Genomic DNA, 23,782 nt, shown 5'->3' on the forward strand with positions numbered 1-23,782 from the left:
CTTACTTGCTCACACAGAACATATCTTTTGGTCTTTCAATAAACCTTGGGATAAAAAATGTCACCTAACAAAACCTCAATTTCATAAGTTGACTAGTGAGAGTGCGACAAAATAAGCCACTCCATCTTTCTACACACATTCTACCATCTCACCACGTTTTTTTATGGCTCTAGAAACGAAAGGCTCCTTGAATGAATTAAAGTTCCTCTGCTCTATGATGACAGGACTACCTTATAAATAGCTGTGTTCTACTGGAGGCTGATGTGGACAGTGTAGAAGCATTACTTATTGTGCAACAGTTGAGCTGGGCTTGATACATCTTGCTTACCAAAGTGATTTGTTTCAACCTCAAGAGGATGATGTAACAGGTGCCCACTGTAAGCACTAAGATCAACTCAGATGCTGTTTGACTCTTCCTGGCATAGAGGAAAGTAGCTGGCAGCAGAGGGCTTCTGTAAGACTCAGTTGTAGAGCTCTCATAAAAGCTGTGTTACTGGACACACTTGAGGCCCACAGGAAAGCCCCTGGTGGACAACAGCTGCATGAGTTGTGGAAAAAATATGCGGGTCGCAACTGGGCTTGTGTAGCTATGTGAAACACTGCACTCATTCTTAATCTTTGGAATCGAAGACGTGGCCATTGATTAATTAAATTTAACTAAAACTGCTTTATTGATTCTTAAGGAAATTCGTTGATTACAATAACACAACTGACACAGCCCTGAGAGGCTTAAATACTAAGATTTGTTGGAATTGGAGTTTGTGATAGTTGTTTTAAGACATTGCCATTTAAAAAAAAATGTAGAGTTGGTTGCATCTAGTACCGGTACAAATAAACAGAAACAAAAGGGAAGTACAATTTTGTGTTCAAAGCAACAAGACTTGTTAAATTTTGTGCAGTTGCAAGTTAAAATATTTATTTAAAACATCAATGGTTCATTAAAAATGAAAACACATTAATATAGGCATCAAATATAAAGAGTGACATAGTGCATCATTCAACTATTTGTTTTCCCAAGACTTCATCAGGAGATATTTCAATAATTTGTGGACATTTTTTTAAAAAAAAGTTTAATGTCCATAAGTTGTGCTGGGGGAGTGGGAGACATCACTGACGGTAGTTGTAACATACGGCACATTAATAAATTAAAATATTTTGGCATTGATGGTCCATTGCATCAGTGGAGTTAAAGGGTTTCTGATAGGGAGAGAACAAACTGTAATAATAAATGGCTCTAAATCAACACCGATAACAAACTCGGGTGTACCTCAAGGAACAGTCTTAGGTCCACTACTATTTTTAATATACCGGTACATAGTTTTACCAAATAGCATTAGTACAGGAACAAGTCAGATTATTCGCAGACGATTGCATAATTTATAAAACAAGATAACAGGAATTTTTAAAGAGAATTAGATGGGAATCAAATTGGAGCATGTTTAACCACCCAGAAAAATATCAGTTATTAAGAGTAACAAAAAAAAAACTAAAATTAATACCACGTAGGCCTATCTTATTCATGGCAAACCAGTAACACAGACTTTAAAGTCAAATACCTAGGTGTTATAATAAATGAAAAAACTGTCATGGAATCCCCATATTGATGAAACTACAAAAAAAAATCAAAGCATTAGGGTTTATAAAAAGAAATTTCTATAAATCAAAAACATAACACTTAAAGAAAACATTAAGAAACTGGAGCAGACACAAAATAGAGCCGTGAGATTCATAACAAACGAATATTCACATTTGACTAGAGTAACACCTTTAGTAAAATTTAGAAAGCGTTCAGGATAGAAGACTTAAAAGTAAAGTAGCAATTATACTTAAAACACTGAACAATAATCTTCAAATACAAAAACAAAATTAAAAAAAATACCCAGACACAAAGATTTAGGTACATTTCTCGTTCCATATGCTAGGACAAATTTGTATAAATTCTCCTTCTTCCCTAACGCTATTAGAGCATGGAATAGGTTGCCTGAGCTAGCCAGGAAAACCAGTGACTTGGCAGAATTTAGGTCATTGGTTAATATGCATGACTAAATGCATGACGCGTAGGACGTAACTATCTTCTATTTTGAAGCAACGTCTGTATTATATAAGATACATTAGTTACCGGTATCAGGAAAGGTTGTGTAAAAGCTGCATTGAATAAGGGGCATTATATTGACCTGATATTAGAACTTAAGATAATATTCAGTTCAGGTCTGCTTGAAGAGTGGTAAGCAGAACATTTAGATGTTATGTAGCGCTGTAGTATCCTGCTGGATTAGCAGGGCATTGAGAAGAGTATGGGATCTTAAGGAAGAAATGATGTTCCTTGGAATTAAGAACACAGGTAGCTAGTATTTAAAAAAAATATGTTAAAGGCAGAATTAAAAATCGTCTAAAAAAATTGAATGAATTATAACTTCAAGGCAACATAATTTTTAAAGCTTCTATTCTAATTTCTAGTATATTTTTATGCACCCCACCTCTACAGTAGCCAAACAAACAAAACATTACTACCGACATGTAAAAGTAAAATAGGCAGCCTTGTATGACCAGTGTTAATACAAAACATTACTACCGGGATGTAAAAGTAAAATAGGCAGCCTTGTATGACCAGTGTTAATACAAAACATTACTACCGGGATGTAAAAGTAAAATAGGCAGCCTTGTATGACCAGTGTTAATACAAAACATTACTACCGGGATGTAAAAGTAAAATAGGCAGCCTTGTATGACTAGTCTTAATACAAAACATTACTACCGGGATGTAAAAGTAAAATAGGCAGCCTTGTATGACTAGTCTTAATACAAAACATTACTACCGGGATGTAAAAGTAAAATAGGCAGCCTTGTATGACTAGTCTTAATACAAAACATTACTATCGGCATGTAAAAGTAAAATAGGCAGCCTTGTATGACCAGTGTTAATACAAAACATTACTACCGGGATGTAAAAGTAAAATAGGCAGCCTTGTATGACCAGTGTTAATACAAAACATTACTACCGGGATGTAAAAGTAAAATAGGCAGCCTTGTATGACCAGTGTTAATACAAAACATTACTACCGGGATGTAAAAGTAAAATAGGCAGCCTTGTATGACTAGTCTTAATACAAAACATTACTACCGGGATGTAAAAGTAAAATAGGCAGCCTTGTATGACTAGTCTTAATACAAAACATTACTATCGGTATGTAAAAGTAAAATAGGCAGCCTTGTATGACCAGTCTTAATATATTAGTTATGGTGTGTGTAATGTAAATCAAGTCTTATTGCTAATATATTAACAATATCCAAGCTACGCCACTGACAGCCAACAACAAGATGATATTTAGGATCATAAACACCTTGTTTAGTCTTTGGGCCCTGGACGCAGGTTTGTCCAGAGTTGGTGCACAATTTGTTCCCTGTTTGAGATTGGAGCTCGGCGATCCGGAAGTCTCTAGTCTATCATCCCAAGTCTTGAGAAGCAGGACCACGGCGTTAGCCAGCACTCCAAGGAAGGATAGGACGAAGAGAGAGCTCAAGTAGACCACTGGAAAGTAAGGCAGGGGAGGAAATTAGAAATTATGCAATTTTACAGTAGCGAATCTACATCAAAGCTAAAGTATTAATGTTAAAAATTATGAAAACGGTACCAGGCGGTTTAACCCTTAAAGTGCTGAGCTGTTTGGCAATGAAGACATACAAAATGAAATTACAATGTTCATGCTTAGAGGCTAAACTACCACACGCATCTTAAGGGTTAAAAGTAGGTGAATGTTTCAAATTATCCACAGGGCACAATTTTGTATCTACCGGTACGCGGTACAAACAAATTCATTGCACTGAAAAATTTAACGTTTGTGCGAACAGCTATACAAAGGGATTAGATTATACTATTAATTGTGGAGAAAATGCAATTTTATTAAAAATTCCTAGAGCATTTGACAAAGTTCACCATAGCCTGCTTAAAAACCTGCTACACAGACTAAAATTGAAATTTAGTAAGGGCAATATTAGAATATGCATCCTCTGTTTGGGATCCTTCAACTCAAGAAAACATTAAGAAACTGGAACAGACACAAAATAGAGCAGTGAGAAACAAACAAATATTCCAATTCGATTAGAGTAACACCTTAAGTAAAATCCCTAAACCTAATGAAATACTCAGAAAGACACATACAACGTGTTCCATAATGTAGAACAAACTTACACAAATGCTCCTTCTTCCCTACTGCCATTAGAGCATGGAATGGGTTGCCTGAATCAGCCTGGAAAACCAACGACTTACAAAGTCATTGATTAACATGCATGACTAGACTGACACGTGCGTAGGTCGTAATTATTATTATTTTTTTTTTTTGAAGTAACGTCTGCAATGTACGTGTAAGATAATGCCCGTCAATTTTGTCTACTCAGCATGTTTTTTCATCACAATGTATATTCTGTGAAGTCTACCTCCTGTTATGACATGATTAGGTATTAGTTATTTGTTTCGGGAATAAGGGGAAAGTTTTACTTAGCGACAAGTGACGTGACAGATCTTTAAAAAACAAGAACACTCTAAGTGACGCTACAAAGAAGACGCTTCGTGTAGAGCAGTAGAATAGATATACGGATTTACGGACATAGCTGACATCGGACAATTCCCTTCTTGATTATTAAATATATTTGTTAAACAACATCAGCGTCGACTACATATTTTGATTGTTTCGGCTTTTCGCCGGTGTTACTGAAGTAGTTTGAGTTCAGTGTTACTTCTAGTCAGACGTAGATCTACCCTAGATATATTTCATAGAATCAACACCGCGCGGAAGCCTTAACACTCCTAAATTATACCGGTACGTCCGAAAACATTGCTGCTCAAATCTCTGGATATTCTTTTTTTTTTAGAATTTCAATTTAAAGACATTTTTACCTGTCTTGCAACCAATTCCTTATATTTGTCTGCCTACTTTTGGACCACATTGTGTTCTTTACTCTTAATTTATTAACATGCTAAATTTGTTAAATGCCTAAAGCAAAAGGAGGAAATTTTAAAACTTTGCTCCGAAAGCGACAAAACACCGTCAACAGACTCAACACATTACTTAGAAAACTTTTCAGTACCGGTACCGGGTACATATGAATAATATGATGGAGAGGTGCAGGTACATGTTTGATCACTTTATTGGAAATGGCGTACCGAATGCAAAGAAGGTCCAGTTCACACTTTGATGAACATTTTTTTTTTATCTCCCTGCTTAGTTGTTAACGAGAATGCTCCTCGCCGAGATTCGAACTCAAGATCCCCCAAAACGTAAGTCGAGCCCATTACCTGAACATGTTCAATAAGTCAGTTGTTACTAAAAAATGTTGAATTAAGTTCACCAAGCCTGCCAGTAGTTCGGATTTACCAGTAACAAGAGAAGAACAGGCTACTGCAGGATTTGTCATTTAAAGCGCCATGTGGCGTTTGCAACTTTTAAAAAACAATATAGAGGTTGTTGACTGCACTACGCGCCAACTTGCTATAACTGACATAGAAGCTCGTACCTGGTACGACTGGTCGTATGCGGCTTCAGAACGAGACAGCTGGAGGTCACAAAGGCCGCGGGATATACATTTGAGACCAAAAGAAAATCCGCTGTCGAGGACAGACGTCGACGGCGAAAAAAAAATCTAAATCGACCACAAGTGGAGAATGGTTATGACTGTCTGGGTGTGGCAAAATATGTAGGTCACAGGTGGGGCTACGTAACCATGGGAAATACTGCATTTCTCATTAATCTTCGGATTCGAAGACAATCCTTATTTATTATTACTTCTCTCACATTCAATGCGGCAGCCAAAGTAGGGTATCAGCCAAACTGTACACCCCATCCCATAATTTTAAACCTTCATACTTTTTTAACTTCCGTCTCATCTTTCTTTTCTTTCGTTTTTTTTTTTTTTTTTTTTTAAATATTCTACTGCTAGATGCAGCCTACCTAGAACAGAGAGATTTATGGACGTCTGCGGAAGTTTCTCTGAGATGTAATCAATTGAGACGGCAAAGGACAGCAGCAGAGTGATGGACACCATTAGCTTTTCTGGCTCCTCAGGTGACAGGAGAAATGGCACAGCACACATGACAGCCAGCATCGTGATTGGAACCATCACACTGCGCAGAGAACAAAATACCGGTATCTACATTGATCTACAGATATTTAATGGGATATATAGGTCGAGCTACAGATACAACATGCAGAGCTACAAATATCTTTACGACATACGGATTTATAAATATGTAGGCCTATAAGACATATTGATCTAAAGATATCTATAAAGACGTATTGATTTAAAGATATATAAAGAAGACTGCATATTGATCTGCAGACTTCTATGACATACCGATCTACAAATATCTATATGACATATTGATCTACAGACATAACATATAGATATTCATGACATATTGATGTACAGATTTCTGTATAGCATATTGATCTACAGATATTGCTATCTACATGGCATGCTGATGTACAGGGTCATGTGTTATTATAACATTAATTAAAAAGCAAGCGTTGGCAGACTTAGCCTATAACATAATTTTACTTCACTCTAGGATGTGTGGTAGGTTATAGCCTTTGGAGTGTCCCTTCGACGGTTTAAGGTTCGAACCCTGGCCACTGTAATCCCCAGCCACTCTGCAGATTTTGGCCAGGACGTAGAAATCTTCAATCCTAATGTTACGTCTGAAACTGACATGTCAAGAATCAAAAAGATCTGTAGTCTATACTCTGTGATGCACCTTCCACCCACCTGCACCTATTCTTTGTTCTGTTAAACCATCTTTCTCCCCTCCCCTCTGAGTTTTGCATTGAACAGAATCTCAATCCCAGGCACGTCCATTCTTAATGCTGTTTACCCATCGCTTTCTCTGTTTACTGTTTCCCGAACGAAGGACTTCGGTCAGCTGGTCATCGTAGGACCGGACCAACGTGACGCACATTGCTACGGGTATGACGTAGTTAAAAAAAAGTTGAATTGATGTAAAGGTCATCTGATTCTGTGACCTACGGTTAACGAGGGTGTCATGTGGTCAGTACAACGACCAACCGCCTTTACTTTTCCCCAACTAATGTCAGGTACCCATTCGAGCTGGGTGAACTCAGAGGCGCACAAGGGTGCCGAAATAAAAATCCCAGTCTTCATCAGGATTCGAACCCGGGACCCCCGGTTCAGGAGCCAAGCGCTTTACCGCCCAGCCACCGCGCCTCCCCATGACGTAGTGAACTCTTTTATTCTTAAAGAAACGTCTGTAAATGTAATAAAAAGATAATACAATATCTGCATTATGTCTTAGAACTCAACCACTTACGTCAAGATAAGATATTCTGGCCGTCTGGTCAATTTGATGGGGAAGTTTAAAAATCTATAGACCGCTCCGTTGTAGGGAGATCTGGTTAGCTGTGGCTCAGGGTACTCAATGTAATACTGGCTGTGGCTCAAGACTCGGAACAACTCCAGCGATGGTTTCCCTGCCTTTAGCTATGAGACAAATGACGCCATCAAACTCTCGGAGACAAACAGTTTGAGAATAAATATAACATGTATAGAAACGAGAGTATATGTGCTTGCGGATGTTTTATATTATTATTTAAAAGTACATTGCGTAATACGTATGTGTTTGTTTAGCAAGAGTATTGTGGGCATATTAAAAGCATTTAAAAACTGATTCATTTATAATTCAACATCATGTATCAATTTATTAACATATTCTATTTTATATGGTAGGCCTACCCAGGGCCGGCCCTAACAATTTCTGGGCCCTATGCGAAACGAAATGAGAAGCCCAGTATAGTTATGGATAAGCATACATAGTGATGTCAAAGTTAAGAATTTGTATTACAAAATACATTCGTCTTTGCAATACATTTTTATTAAATGTTTTAAAATGCCGATAATAAATATTTTTGGTTAAATAGCCATAGTTTTTTTTTTATAAAGCATTTATATTGGCTTATTATCATGTTCTACAAAAAAAGTAAAGATCCGTCCATTTTTCATGGTGGAAGTCACGATTTGATAATGTGGCCTCAATCTACCTCTTTCTAGAAACGGGGTCAGGCGGCGCCTTCGACATTGGGGTCACGGAGGTCACGGGTCAGGTCGAATAAGTCGCAGAACAAACAAGTGTTAATTAAAACCATCCAATCAGAGAAAGAGGTCAGGAAATAAGGTCACATACGTCAGTTTCTAGAAGGTCATAGCTAATAAAAATATTTAGAAGTTTCTATGATTCTGGAAAAGACAGCATATCTACAAGTCTACCTACCAGCCTACCTACCATCCTATCTACCTACCTACTTACCAGCCTATCACTTTAGCTTTTTATACAACGGCTTTTAAAAATAGTTTTAGAGTGGATTCTTAGATCAATTTTATTATTATTTTTTGATTTGGCTAGACTGACTGATGGTAAGACAATGTACAATCCTTCATGCAGTCACCTACTTCGACACATGATTCAGGATAGACCCAGGAGGTCAGGTTGATACCACACACACTGACATCAAACGGATAGTTGGAGATGTCCACCTACAGAAGTAAACAGTCAACATTTACTGTCCAATATTCCAGTCCAATATGCAAACATGCATAGTCACTATTCTACATGTCAATTACTATTTTCCACTCCATGGAGTCCATCATTGACAACGTACAGTTCAATATTCATTACCTACATTGAACATGAAACACTTGCAATCCAATATTCATGAACAATAGTCCAATATTCAACATGTACAGTCCAATCAATATTCCTTCACTACAGTCCAATATTTCTTACCAACAGTCTAATGTTTATTACCCGCAGTCCAATATTCAATATGTACAGTCCAATATCGAAAATGTCTATACGCTTTTAGTTGCCACTTAAAAAAAAACACATTAAAACTTTAAGAATAAAAAGATTATATTGTTAGTCAACGTTGTATGTGCGATTTAATTTAACTCTTTCTCTCTGTAATTATTTACCACATTCTGGTGGAATCAACGCTGGTATCGTCAGTTAGGAGAGAAAGAGTTAAAGGCTAGAGTTACTAGACCTTCTTAAAAATATTGAGATATTTTAGAGTGACTCGCACTTCGACGCACAACAAGAAGAGATTAATTAATATTAATACTGCTGTTTTTTTAACACAGATTCTTTATATCAACTGACTCTGTCTGTCTGGTACAAATCTTGTTCACACTATTTGTCCCATTTCCTATTTTCCAATCAGGTTGAAACTTTGCACTATTATTCAATGTCCATAACACATAAATCATTCGAAAAAATTATTTGATCAATTAGTCGCAATTAATTAATTTTGTTTTATAAAGAGACAGTAATAGCTAAGGGAAGGTACGCTTAGAAGATTCGGTCGTTAGCTGAACATTGGAAACTAACAAAAGATAGCCATAAAGCCTTCTGTTTTTATAAACACTTGTATTGATCAGTGACAAGCGTGTCGGCTTTGAGTCCTGGAGGGTCGAGACTTCGAGAACGATTTTTTTTTATTGCTATTGAAAGGGCAGCGGAAACCTTCTCCCAGATACCCACACACAGAGGAGAGAAACAGAAGAGAGAAACAGTAGAGAGAAACAGAAGAGAGAAAGAGAAGCAAGAAACAGAAGAGAGAAACAGTAGAGAGAAACAGAAGAGAGAAACAGTAGAGAGAAACAGAAGAGAGAAAGAGAAGCAAGAAATAGAAGAGATAAACAGAAGCAAGAAACAGAAGAAAAAAGAAGAGAGAAACAGAAGTGAGAAACAGAAAAGAGAAACAGAAGAGAGAAAGAGAAGCAAGAAACAGAAGAGAGAAACAGAAGAGAGAAACAGTAGAGAGAAAGAGAAGCAAGAAATAGAAGAGATAAACAGAACCAAGAAACAGAAGAAAAAAGAAGAGAGAAACAGAAGAGAGAAACAGAGAGAGAAACAGAAGAGAGAAACCAAAGAGAGAAACAGTAGAGAGAAACAGAAGAGAGAAACATAAGCAAGAAACAGTTTTTTTTAACTAATTCAATTCTCTAATGGCAATAGGGAAAAAGGAGCACTGGTATGAAATTGTTCTAGCGTATGGAAAAGCAATGTGCTTTTATCTTTGTGTCTGTCTCGGTATTTTATTAAGTTTTATAGTTCAGTGGTCGCAAACAGATTGTGCATATTGTAATATTGGTCAAACCAAAGTTAAATATCGGTTAAGTTTTATGTTATAGTTTGATTTGTGAACATTTCTTTTAATAAACCCTATTATTTGACTATTGTCTAAAGTTATGCATTTAAAACGGGTCTATACAAATAACTAATGAAAAATTAAGAAAAAATTATAAATGGTGAGGCCTTACAGTTCCATTTCTTTTAATGCTAAAAGCATAACTGTTACCATTTAAAAAAAAAAAAGCCGTATATGTATAAAATCACACCAGATTTTATTCACGAGTTGCCTACCTTGCAGGTGACGCCCATGTTGACCAGAGGCTCCCATCTCACGGTGCCGTTGGAGGAAACTGTCACAATCAGATTCTCCTCACCGAGATACACTTTATCTGCGACACTTTATCAGTGACATGAGTAGACATTAGATACAAAAATCATTGCTTATAACAGGGGTCCCCAACCCGTGGGTCGCGACCCCTTGAGGGGTCGACTGTCGATTTGTCAGGGGTCGCCTAAGACCATCGACAATATGGATTGTATTTATTGTATTCTTCTATTGCTGTGTATGTTATTGGGGGGAGGGGGTCGCGGCAGAGTGGGGTGGGATAGCAAAAAGGGGTCGCCGAGCTTAAAAGGTTGAGAACCGCTGGCTTATAATGTATAGACATTAGACACAGGGCCGGATTGAAGTACGTGGAGCCCCCGGGGGCAGAATTTTTGTGAAGGCCCCTACTCTTTTTTCCAAAGCTTTAATAAAAACCCAACTATTCATTTAACTCTTTCTCTCCGTAATTATTTTTTCTCTTTCCAATATAATTTTTCGTTTCGTTCATTTGTATTTCACTATCCTGCTTTTTATGTTTGCTGTCAGAGAATGTTATATTTGGTATTGAGTTATAGGAGAATGCAATGCTCTTTTTTTACACAACACAAATTAAAGTTTATAAATCCGAAAATTAATTGAGTTTAATGGGCGTCGAATCAACGTTGGCATCGTCGATTGGGAGAGTTTAAAAAAATGTACTAATGTCTTCTAGTGTAACTGAGTTGTTTATTTTCTGCGTGTGTCCAGCGTGTAAGAAGGTCATGTCCAGTGTGTGTGTGTGTTCATAGTACTTAAACAAGGTCATGTGAGACGTGTTTGTGCTCGTTCACTGTCTACTGCAGGGGTTCTCAACCTGTGTTTCGCGACCCCTTTGGGGGGTCGAATGACCATTTGCCAGGGGTCGCCTAAGACCATCAGAAATTTTGGTTTTTCGTCTATTTTTCTTACATTTTTTTTGTCATACGATTTCTTAGTGTTATGTCAAGCCCATTTGTACCATAGATGGTATACATTAAAGACAAACTTGTTTTTATAATTTAAGAACAACTGTATTTTACATTTAATAAAATTACATAAAGCTTTTGATGTGCAGATAATAAATACATCATGGATATCAGAAATATACAGTGCTTTTTTTTTAAAAGAAATAGGTGCCGGTACTCAATAATAGATTAATAATAAACTTTAAAATACAAGAAAAGTAATATTTTTTTCCCCACATTGAAAAAGGTGCCGGTATGCCGTACCGGTGCGTACCGTCACAATTTGATTGATTTTATAACACTATCAAAACTACATTTAGGGCCTACCTCGGTCTATGAACAAATGAATTGTAGCTTACGGTAGGGGTCGCCGTGGAGAATCGTATTAGGGGGTCGCCGAGCTAAAAAGTTTGAGAACCGCTGGTCTTCTGCAATCTTGTTAAATACAGCCGATATGTTTGTATTTTAGTAGAGTTATTTCATTACTATTTGAGACGCCATTAGGAAGCATTTTATTGGTAGTGGAGTGCTTACATTCATTACCACTTCCGGCAATGACAACCTTGCGAACTCTGACAACCAGTCCAACCCCTGGCCTTCACGTCTGGCTCAGATATCGAGTCCGGCGGAACTGTTCTCACTAACAGGAGAAGGGGCAATAGCGAGTAACTGGCGCCTTAACTAGTAAGCTTCGGGCAGGAGGGGGCTCGTTAGCTTTGACTGGCTAGGAGAAGGAAAACTCTGAATTCAAACCTCTGTTGTCTTGCAGCTATACCCAATCATGGGAAAGGCTTCGGGGAGTCAACCCTGAGGAAAAATCAGGAGCTGGCGACCCTAAGGCAGTTTGCAGCACCCAGTGCTACACCCTGGCAGAACCTGCGAGGCCACTGTGTATCGGCGCAGCCGTTCCTTTTGGATACATCAGCTGCGTGGAGAGAGGGGGGGGGGAAACTGATGTGTGGGCGACATCGTTCCGACCACAACGAATGCATTCATCTCATTTCCATGAGATGATCCATAGTCGCTTCGCCATAGAACAATGAAGCTAAAAGTTGATGAAGACATTGAAGCTAAAAGTTGATGAAGACATTGAAGCTAAAAGTTGATGAAGACATTGAAGCTAAAAGTTGATGAAGACATTGAAGCTAAAAGTTGATGAAGATATTGAAGCTAAAAGTTGATGAAGACATTGAAGCTAAAAGTTGATGAAGACATTGAAGCTAAAAGTTGATGAAGACATTGAAGCTAAAAGTTGATGAAGACAATGAAGCTAAAAGTTGATGAAGACATTGAAGCTAAAAGTTGATGAAGACATTGAAGCTAAAAGTTGATGAAGACATTGAAGCTAAAAGTTGATGAAGACATTGAAGCTAAAAGTTGATGAAGACATTGAAGCTAAAAGTTGATGAAGACATTGAAGTTAAAGTTGATGAAGACATTGAAGCTAAAAGTTGATGAAGACATTGAAGCTAAAAGTTGATGAAGACATTGAAGCTAAACGTTGATGAAGACATTGAAGCTAAAAGTTGATGAAGACATTGAAGCTAAAAGTTGATGAAGTCATTGAAGCTAAAAGTTGATGAAGACATTGAAGCTAAAAGTTGATGAAGACATTGAAGCTAAAAGTTGATGAAGACATTGAAGCTAAAAGTTGATGAAGACATTGAAGCTAAAAGTTGATGAAGACATTGAAGCTAAAAGTTGATGAAGACATTGAAGCTAAAAGTTGATGAAGACAATAAAGGTAAAAGTTGATGAAGACATTGAAGCTAAAAGTTGATGAAGACATTGAAGCTAAAAGTTGATGAAGACACTGAAGCTAAAAGTTGATGAAGACATTGAAGCTAAAAGTTGATGAAGACACTGAAGCTAAAAGTTGATGAAGACATTGAAGCTAAAAGTTGATGAAGACATTGAAGCTAAAAGTTGATGAAGACATTGAAGCTAAAAGTTGATGAAGACATTGAAGCTAAAAGTTGATGAAGACATTGAAGCTAAAAGTTGATGAAGACATTGAAGCTAAAAGTTGATGAAGACATTGAAGCTAAAAGTTGATGAAGACATTGAAGCTAAAAGTTGATGAAGACATTGAAGCTAAACGTTGATGAAGACATTGAAGCTAAACGTTGATGAAGACATTGAAGCTAAAAGTTGATGAAGTCATTGAAGCTAAAAGTTGATGAAGACATTGAAGCTAAAAGTTGATGAAGACATTGAAGCTAAAAGTTGATGAAGACATTGAAGCTAAAAGTTGATGAAGACATTGAAGCTAAAAGTTGATGAAGACATTGAAGCTAAAAGTTGATGAAGACATTGAAGCTAAAAGTTGATGAAGACAATGAAGCTAAAAGTTGATGAAGACATTGAAGCTAAAAGTTGATGAAGACATTGAAGCTAAAAGTTGATGAAGACACTGAAGCTAAAAGTTGATGAAGACATTGAAGCTAAATCTTGATGAAGACACTGAAGCTAAAAGTTGATGAAGACATTGAAGCTAAAAGTTGATGAAGACATTGAAGCTAAAAGTTGATGAAGACATTGAAGCTAAAAGTTGATGAAGACATTGAAGCTAAAAGTTGATGAAGACATTGAAGCTAAAAGTTGATGTAGACATTGAAGAAGTTGACTAGTTTATAATGGAGAACGCTATTATTGAAACCAGAAATTCTCTGAACGATTGAATTTAAAGCTTTGAAGTAAAAAAAACAAACTTTTCCTCAATGCAAGGGTGTTATTTTTCAAGAGTCACAAACTCACGAATTATAGACTAATTTGTACTCACGAATTATAGACTACTTTGTACTTACGAATTATAGACTACTTTGTACTTACGAATTATAGACTGCCATGTCAGGTTTCCAGACACGTTCTTGCTTGACATAAATTCGATCGATGTTGTCATATTTCTCTGGATTCCAGGTCAACTTCTCGTCCGTCCACATCTGACGTCAAGAAATAACACCCACTCACACATTAGTCACATCTGACGTCACGAAACAACACCCACTCACACATTAGTCACATCTGACGTCACGAAACAACAGCCACTCACACATTAGTCACATCTGACGTCATGAAATAACAACACCCACTCACACATTAGTCACATCTGACGTCACGAAATAACACCCACTCACACATTAGTCACATCTGACGTCACGAAACAACACCCACTCACACTTTAGTCACATCTGACGTCACGAAACAACAGCCACTCACACATTAGTCACATCTGACGTCACGAAATAACAACCCACTCACACATTAGTCACATCTGACGTCATGAAATAACAACACCCACTCACACATTAGTCACATCTGACGTCACGAAATAACACCCACCCACACATTAGTCACATCTGACGTCACGAAACAACACCCACTCACACATTAGTCACATCTGACGTCACGAAACAACACCCACTCACACATTAGTCACATCTGACGTCACGAAACAACACCCACTCGCACATCAGTCACATCTGACGTCACGAAATAACACCCACTCACACATTAGTCACATCTGACGTCATGAAATAACAACACCCACTCACACATTAGTCACATCTGACGTCACGAAATAACACCCACTCACACATTAGTCACATCTGACGTCACGAAACAACACCCACTCACACATTAGTCACATCTGACGTGACGAAACAACACCCACTCACACATTAGTCACATCTGACGTCACGAAATAACACCCACTCACACATTTGTCGTACTGATTGATTATTTCTGAAGCATACACATCCATACACATCTACACTCACACACAGACTCAGCATTGACACATCAGATTCACAACAGAAACACAACGGTTTCCATAGAAACAACAGACTCACCATTGATATGAAACCACACAGGTGTAGAAAATGATGTCTGATATCCTGTAAGATAAAAAGTCATACTATTAAACGAATCAAATAACTGACCCATACTTGAAATAAATAAATACAAAGAAATAAATAAGGCTTGTTATCAAGTCCAAAGATTGGTGAGGAATGCAGTATTTCCCGTGACCTACATATTTTGCCACATCCAGGGTTAGCATAACCATTGTCCGCGGGTGGTCGAATTAGAATTTCTTTTCGCCGTCTGCGTCTGTCCTCGACAGCGGATTTTCTTTTAATCTCAAATGTGTATCCGCGGCCTTCTTGAGTGACCTCCAGCTGTCTCGTTCCGATGCCGCATGCAACTAGGTGCTCTCTTCTATGTCAGCTGAGGCAAGTTGGCGCCTAAACTGGTCTTTGAAGCGTTTCCGTGGGGCGCCTCTGTTACGTCGACCACCTTTTAGCTCACCAAAAAAAAGACTGCCTTTGGCATACGCTCGTCTCCCATTAAGGTATACGTGTCTTGCCCAGCGTAGTTGTCGGACCCTAAGAAGTCCCTCTATACTGTCCATACCGGCGTTCGCAAAGATATCACTGTTTGTAGTGCGGTCTTGCCACCGAAATAAATAAATACTACAGTAATGACATGTTTGTTTCGCAATTAAAAGTTATCCTAATTGTGGCATCCAATGACACAACAGACAGCTCTCTCACTGAGTCTTTCATACCAGTCTTTCAGGGGTACACAAGATGTATTTGAAGAACTTCTTGTCTTGATTCTCACTGTCTAGAGTAGTCTACACCAATGTTAGAATATGCGTCCTCTGTTTGGTACTTGGGATCCTTTAACTATAGAAAACATAAAGAAACTGAAATAGATGAAAAATAGAGATGCTAGATCCTTCATCTTCGCCTATCCTTTAGTCTGATGGAGAGTTGGGGCACCACACAAGATATGGCGAACGCTTTTCTCCATTCCTCTCTGTCTTTCGTCTTGAATAGAATCTTATCTTATCTTATATAATACAGACGTTACTTCAAAAAAGAAGATGATCACGTCCTACGCGTCATGCATTTAGTCATGCATAAATAAAAAAGTCATGACTTAAATTCTGCCAAGTCACTGGTTTTCCTGGCTAGCTCAGGCAACCCATTCCATGCTCTAATAGCACTAGGGAAGAAGGAGTATTTGTACAAATTTGTCCTAGCATATGGGATGAGGAATGTGCCTTTATCTTTGTGTCTTTCAGAGTATTTTATTAAATCTCAATGGCAGGCCCATCCATTCTTTTATATTGTCTTCCCATCACTTTCTCTGTCTGCTTCTTCTTCTTTTTTCCTGGTACTGTTCCCTGAAGGAGAGTGTCTGCCAGCCTCGAGGGCCTTGTAATATGGCCATAGAGTTTTAGTTTGCATTTTTTGACAGTAATTAGCAGGTCATCGTGGGGTCTAATCTCTGTACTAATCCTGTCTCTATACTCTTAGTTTGTGATGCGGTCTTTGCATGTGATACCTGAGATCTTTCTGTAGCATGTCAATTCCATTGCTAGGATTTTAGCAACAAGGAATATACACATTGAACTTAAGTGGCATTATTAGTACATTTATTTAATTTAGAGACAATGTAAAGACTAAATGGTAAAGTAACAAAAATACAAAATAGCAATGAACCATAACTTACAAATAAACGCATAGAAAGAGACTGTTGGAAACTTAAAAATTGAGACACATTTCTTTTTCCATATGCTTGGAGAACTTCTTTTAATTGCTCTTCTTTCCATACTGCCGTTAGACAGTGGAGCGGGTTGAACGAATCCCCAAGACTTAGCCGAGTTTAAGTGTCTTATTAACATACGCGACTAGAAAGGGGTCAAAAGAACGCCTGTAATATCTAGGACTCAGCCAGAGCCAACGGAAGTGGATACAAAACCACTTCCTGACTAGTAATTGTCACTGCGCATGCTCTGAATTCTATTTTAAGGTTTATCGTATCTTATAAATTACCGCTGTTCCTTCTTAACAGAAGATAATTACGTCATTGGTCTTCCTGGCTTATTCAGGCAACTCATTCCATGTTCCAATGGCAGTAGGGAAGACACTAGGGAAGAAGGAACACTTATATGACTTTGTCCTAGCATATGAAATAAGAAATGTGCCTTTATCTTTGTATCTTTGTATTTTTATTAGGTTGTGTATTGTATTAGTAAGTTAAATAAAGCAAGTAGCTAAAAGCAGCGGTTCTCAACCTTTTATGCTCGGCGACCCCTTTTTACAATCCCCTACTCTGCCGCGACCCCCCCCCCCCCGCACACACACATATACACAGCAATAGAAGAATAGACAATAACAATCCTTATTTTCGATGGTCTTAGGCGACCCCTGGCAAAGTGTCAATCGACCCCCAAGGGGGTCGCGACCCACAGGTTGAGAACCCTGAGCTAAAGTAATAATAAAAGTAATCTTTTTTTTTTTTAAAGAAATCCTCTCACTAGAATATTTTTCATTGACTTTGTTAAATAGCAAGCCTAAGCAGGATATTGGGAGTTAGTTGGCTCCCCAAAAATATCTACTGTCAACTTGTGAAACAGAACTAATTTAGCTCTTTCTCTCCGTAATTATTTACCACATTCTGTTGGAATCAACGTTGGTATCGTCTGTTAGGAGAGAGAAGGCGCTAAGCAGAAAGTCATAGTCCAAGACTAATAAAAACGTAACTGGAGTTGGATAGAAAACGCATTGTACATCAACTACAAATGTTGCAAATCAGGCACTTGAATGCTTTCCGCTGAGAAAGAGGAAGCTGGGCAAGCCCAAGTAACCCTGGAGGAGGCCAGTCGTCAACGAGGCTAAATGGGATGACAGTGGAACCAATGAAGAACGCTGCTAAGAACCAAATCTGATTGCATTCGCATGACATTCTACATTCGTGTATCATTATTAAAGATATGCATTTTTTTTTGTTTCAAACTAGGTGTAATTATTTGTGCTTAAAAAAGTGACACAAAAATAATTCTTTCTCTTTTCATGAGTTATCGTTCTTTACCAATTCCGTTAAATAAGCCACGCTAAGGGTGGCAATCACTTCTGTTGGCATCGTGTAGTTGAAATATGGACGAACTTCCGGATTATAATCAGCAAACAAGTCTTGGTGCAGACGATAATACACGTCGACTCCACCGAAGGCCTGACCTGGAGACGACACACAAATAACCTTCACATTTTACCTGACGTTTGTTTTCGATATGGTTAACAATATTGACTCAATTAAAACACAAAAGTAACTTATAAACTCATTTTCTTATCTGACTATGTGCTCACAACTGGTACACAGGAGATTTCTTATCTTATAAAATAAAATTTCTTCTGAATTATTGATATGAAAACAAAATGCAACAATGAGGTTAAAGAGACAAATAAAAACTATGATTTCAACGAAAGCTTAACGAAAAAAAATGTTTTTTTTTTGTTTACATTCCTGATGACGTGTATTGTTCTTAAAAGATCAAAAATGTCACAGATGAAACAGTGAACTTATTGTACTTTGTTCTATTTAGCTGAATTTTGTTGAATACAGAAATACGGGGATTTAATTCATCTTGAATCTTATGTTTTGTAAATAAACGTCTGCTTTATCAGCAGCAGACGACTTGGCTGGCTAGGTCTCATTCATAGAATGCCTCAAGGTCGAGTTCCACAAGACAAGCTGTATGGCGATCTAACAGAAGGCAGGAGAGCCGCTGGTCGTCCACTCTTACGGTATACAGATGTATGCAAACGCGACATGAAGTTCTTTAAAGTCGACACTAGCAGCTGGGAAAAGGTGTCACTGGATAGATCTACATGGAGAGATAGCATAAAGGAAGGGTCCAGGATTGCTGATGCCATACACCAATAGTAGTAGAAAGAAGGGTGAAAGTGCAACGGCGCCTGGTGATTACAGATGCCCAACCTGCGACCGCAGCTGTGTACCAAGGATTGGTCTCTTTAGTCACACAAGAAGTTGCAAAGGGAAAAGATCGTCTCTTGAGACGTAAAATGCCACAGAAATGGAAAGGCTACGGGAGACAACCCTGAGGAAAAATCAGGAGCTGGTGACTCTTAGGCAGATTGTGGAACACTGTGCTACAGCCTAGCAGAACCTGCGGCGCTACCGATTCCAAACTGTATCGGATATTTCCGTTCCTCTTGTCACATCAGCTGTGTGGAGAGGGAGGGGGGAACTGCTGTGTGGGTGATATTGTCCCCGCCATAAATAATGCCCAGGCATTCATCTGGCTTCTTGGGATGGAGTTTAGTAGTTACGACTGAAGGAGGCCAACTAACAAACGTATTAGACAGTGAAGGCATTAGACTGTGAAGCCATTAGACAGTGAAGGCATTAGACAGTGAAGCCATTAGACAGTGAAGCCATTAGACAGTGAAGCCATTAGACAATGAAGCCATTAGACAGTGAAGCCATTAGACAGTGAAGCCACTAGACAGTGAAGCCATTAGACACTGAAGCCACTAGACAGTGAAGCCATTAGACACTGAAGCCACTAGACAGTGAAGCCATTAGACAGTGAAGCCACTAGACAGTGAAGCCATTATACAGTGAAGCCATCACACAGTGAAGCCATCACACAGTGAAGCCATTAGACAGTGAAACCATTAGACAGTGAAGCCATTAGACACTGAAACCATTAGACTGTGTTTAGTCATCATGTGTCACACTGGAAGTAGTTCCTATGATTAGTCTCTTAGAGTCTAGATTGTAATATTGCGCACACATGCTGTGCCGAACAACCCTCTTACAAATAGGTCACAATGTTCATTATATCATTGATAATACGTTCTTTTTTTACGAGTGATAAAGACATTTCTATGAAAGAAAGATTAATCATTTCTCCCACGAGAGATTTCTCCCATTTTCCATTCTCTTATCAAGCTGGAACTTTGCACAGTTATTCTTCTTATCTTATATTTTACAGACGTTACTTTAAAAAGACAATTACTACGTCCTACGCATTTCATGTGTCGATCTAGTCGTGCATGCTAATCGATGACTTAAGCTCTGCTAAGCCGTTGGTTTTCCTGTCTGATTCATTGACGACTAACCAATCAGTTAATCAGTTAGATGTAATTAATTAATTTTGTTTCATATCGATATGTATGAGCTAAGCTAAGGGAATATAAGTCTTGTCTACAGAATAAATTCGTTCGCTAAAAATTGTAAACTTTTTATTTTATACTATATAACCTATTTATAAGTACTTGTATAGCTCAGTGGCTGACGTGTTGGTCTTCCATTATGAAGACTCGAGACGTCTAGTTCGAATTCAGACTTGAGCAACTTTAGAAAAAAAAAGCTTTTGAAAAGGCAGCACAGAAGCCTTCTCCCACCTCCCTCCCCTCCCCCAACTGGTCTACAAAGCTGATTCTGTAAGCATGAAAGTCTCGCTAAACAAAAGCAATATTAATACAAATACGTCCAATCGCCTACATTTATTATTGCTTCTCTAAATCTATTAAAAAATGAGTTCCATAATTGATTCAAATAATTTGTACTATTTCACTCAATAAATCTTTCGCGTAATGTCTTATTTGTTTTGGTTTATTAAAGATTACATTTTTTTTTCTAAGTGAAATTAAGGATGGTGGGGTTTACGGAGGCATGAGAGCATTTTAGTTTAAAATTTTATTTTTTTTCTACAGAACAAAATTGTTTCAAATTATTACTAAATACTATTGTTTTTTTTTTGAGTGTTCAAAGCTGTTTATTTATTAAGAGATTTCATCTATAATGTAAACTATTGTTGAATTATCAGTTTAATGAGTAGCTCTACAATTTTAGCTAACGAAAGTAGGTTTAATTGTGATCTATCATCAACAATCATTGTGTGATTTAAGATAGGTGAGAGATTAGTAGAATAGAATACTTACTTGACATTATAGCACTCCATAAAACTATCAACAGTGAAAACATTTCTCGGTTTGAGTAGGTTATAAGCACAGAGGTTACAATACTAAGGGGAAATAATCTAGACAATTTCGGTACAATAAAAAAGGGAAGTAATCTAAATAGCAATGCTTCAAGAGATTTGATCGGATTCACTTTGCATGAGTTCGTAACATAAATTATTTTTGATCCTTTTAAAACAATGTTTAATTTGACACTCCACTAATAACATTCGGTACTTTTATTTAAATTCTTGTTTCCGTTCACCTGTTTTATCTTATACTATTTGAAAAATATCTGCCCCAAAGGATTAATAGTTCTGCATTAAAAAGTAATTCTCTTTTCAATTGTAAACACAAACTAGACTTTTAAAAGTAATCCACTTTTCAATTGTTTATGTTAGCTCTATTTTTAAAAGTAATTCGCTTTTCAATTGTTTATGATTTAATACTTGTGAATTATGAGAACTTACAAATAAAAACATATAAAAAAAAAAGCCCACAAAAGAGGCAAGATGGCCCAAAAAAAGAGGCACATAAAGCCCAAAAAAGAGGCAAAGAAAAGAGGCCTAAGGCCCAAGGATTCCTATGATGATAAAGCTAAAACTGAATAGCGCAAATTCTGAGGTTTCCTTTAAGAAAATTTTTTTTAAAAATTCACTTTTAATCATTCCCTACATCTAAAATAAAGAGTCACTATTGCTTAAAAATGAACACTATGAACTTTTCATACAAACTAGAAACTATTTTAGCTATTAGAAATAATCTTTGAATACACTATTGAGAATTAACAAATGATTTGTTAAGCTACACAGCTAGCTACTCTTGCGGCTTAATTCCACAGAATAAAAGAAACATAACCACTGGGAGACGACAACAGACCATAATATTAATAGTCATGATCCAAGGGGGATAATCACAAGCCATTATAATAGACATATATCAAAGGGGATTAATAACAAGCCATAATTGATCTCAATAAAAAAAAAATTCCTAAATGTTACAGACAATGTATCCTTGATGAGCCAATTCTGTAATTTACAGTTTTAATCTCTTCAAATATATGTGTTTGTTTTAAGTCGAACCTAATGTGAATTTCTGTTTGTATAATCGCGTAAAGAGCAATGACCTATACCCACGTTTTGGCAAAGTGTTTGTGTTTTGTGTTTGTAGTCTGTCAAGCGGTCTAATGCAAATGAACAGCGATTCATCAATAATGCAGTAGAACTGTATCAGATGGGCAGCTAGATATGTCTCCTGGGTATAACAACGGGCAAGTCTAGTTCACGGGGCGGGGAGCTGATGGTCAAATGTCAGGCGATGATTTTGAGCCCTTGGAGAAAGCGATCAGCAGACGTGCTGGTTACAATGTTTTCATTGGTTAAAAAAAAAATGTCCATTTCTCGCGTGACTTCCGTTAGGTCCATGCCACTTGGGTTAGAAGAGAATTGAATGGGTTGCCTGAATCAGCCAGGAAAATCAACGACTTTGCAGAGTTTAAGTCACTGATTAACATGCATCACTAAGAATAACACTAATATGCTGGGTGTAGATCCTTTTTTTTGTCCTCATCATACTCAGATAATGAACACATCACACGTGTAACTCAAGAACCTGTGACACACATAATTCATAACAAAAGACACACATGAACACATGAATGCTTGACACATGAACACATGACACAGGCGAACAATTCACACAAGCAACTAAAGAACCTGTGACACACATAATTCATAACACAGGCCACACATGAACACATAACTAAGATGAAGACACCACAGAATGAGCATATGACTTGCATCAGGGACGGACTGGGTGTCAAAGTCGGCACACGCATTATCATACCATTCTGTCCACAAATTGACTGCCGTATAATGTACATCTATTTTTACCTGCCCTCATAATAATTTAACTTTCCTCCGTAGCTTACATGAAAATATGTGTTCAGATGGACCTAATTTCAGGTATTGTATTGCTACATCTTAAGAGGTTCATGACGGCTTGCATAAATGAGTGTACCCTGAAAATGGAAGACCTGCAGCTCTCCTGCCTTCTATAAGATCATCATACAAAATAATTTTTTTTAAAGAACTAGTTGTAGGGCCGGCCTTAGGGCACTGCAGCCTATGCGACAGCAGTGGGCCCCACACTTTCATAGGCCCCACGCTAATCAAAAGTGTAAATTATAAAATTAAACTATTTTATAATTTATAACAGATCCCGATTTACCAGGAGCTCCTGGAAATCTCCAAAAATTGCAAAATATACGAAAAAGTCCTGGAAATCTCAGGAAATTATAGCAAAGAAGAGTTAATTTTCTAAACAAACACTTAATTTTCACTTAATATCCGTATCCCTACCCAAACTGGGCAGTGCGCAATCCGTTTCGCATAGTGACCAGCAATGGTTAAGTCCGGCCCTGCTAATTAGTGACAGGTGAATACAGAGAAGATTATTTATTCTACCCCCCCCCTCTTTTTTTTTCTTCGCAAAAGTTACGAGGGGTAACTCTAGTCCGACTTACAGAAATAAAAGAGTTATCTTTCCAAGACTTTTG

At 37.6% G+C, this 23,782-nt stretch overlaps 1 protein-coding gene across 1 annotated transcript; it reads right to left on the reverse strand.

Annotated features, from left to right (window-relative positions):
* Nucleotides 1-895: 895 nt before the first annotated feature.
* On the reverse strand, nt 896-22,702 carry LOC106058832 (neuronal acetylcholine receptor subunit alpha-7-like). The gene is made up of 9 exons (XM_056037148.1): nt 21,208-22,702; nt 18,329-18,474; nt 15,298-15,342; nt 14,279-14,388; nt 10,430-10,535; nt 8,455-8,538; nt 7,319-7,488; nt 5,946-6,118; nt 896-3,529 (listed from the first exon to the last, which is right to left on the reverse strand). Exons 1-9 carry the CDS (start codon nt 21,248-21,250, stop codon nt 3,270-3,272), a joined length of 1,137 nt encoding a protein of 378 aa, XP_055893123.1. The 5' UTR covers nt 21,251-22,702; the 3' UTR covers nt 896-3,269.
* Nucleotides 22,703-23,782: the final 1,080 nt, after the last annotated feature.

The sequence above is a fragment of the Biomphalaria glabrata genome, chromosome 8 (genome assembly GCF_947242115.1).
Source record: "Biomphalaria glabrata chromosome 8, xgBioGlab47.1, whole genome shotgun sequence".
NCBI lineage: Eukaryota > Metazoa > Mollusca > Gastropoda > Planorbidae > Biomphalaria > Biomphalaria glabrata.

Coding starts and splice junctions, on each gene's coding strand:
- LOC106058832 (XM_056037148.1), bottom strand. CDS start 21,250: ATGTTTTCACTGTTGATAGTTTTATGGAGTGCTATAATGTCAA. Junction 18,475..21,207: donor ATGGAGTGCTATAATGTCAA/GTAAGTATTCTA, acceptor TGTCGTCTCCAG/GTCAGGCCTTCGGTGGAGTC. Junction 8,539..10,429: donor ACATGGGCGTCACCTGCAAG/GTAGGCAACTCG, acceptor TTACTTCTGTAG/GTGGACATCTCCAACTATCC.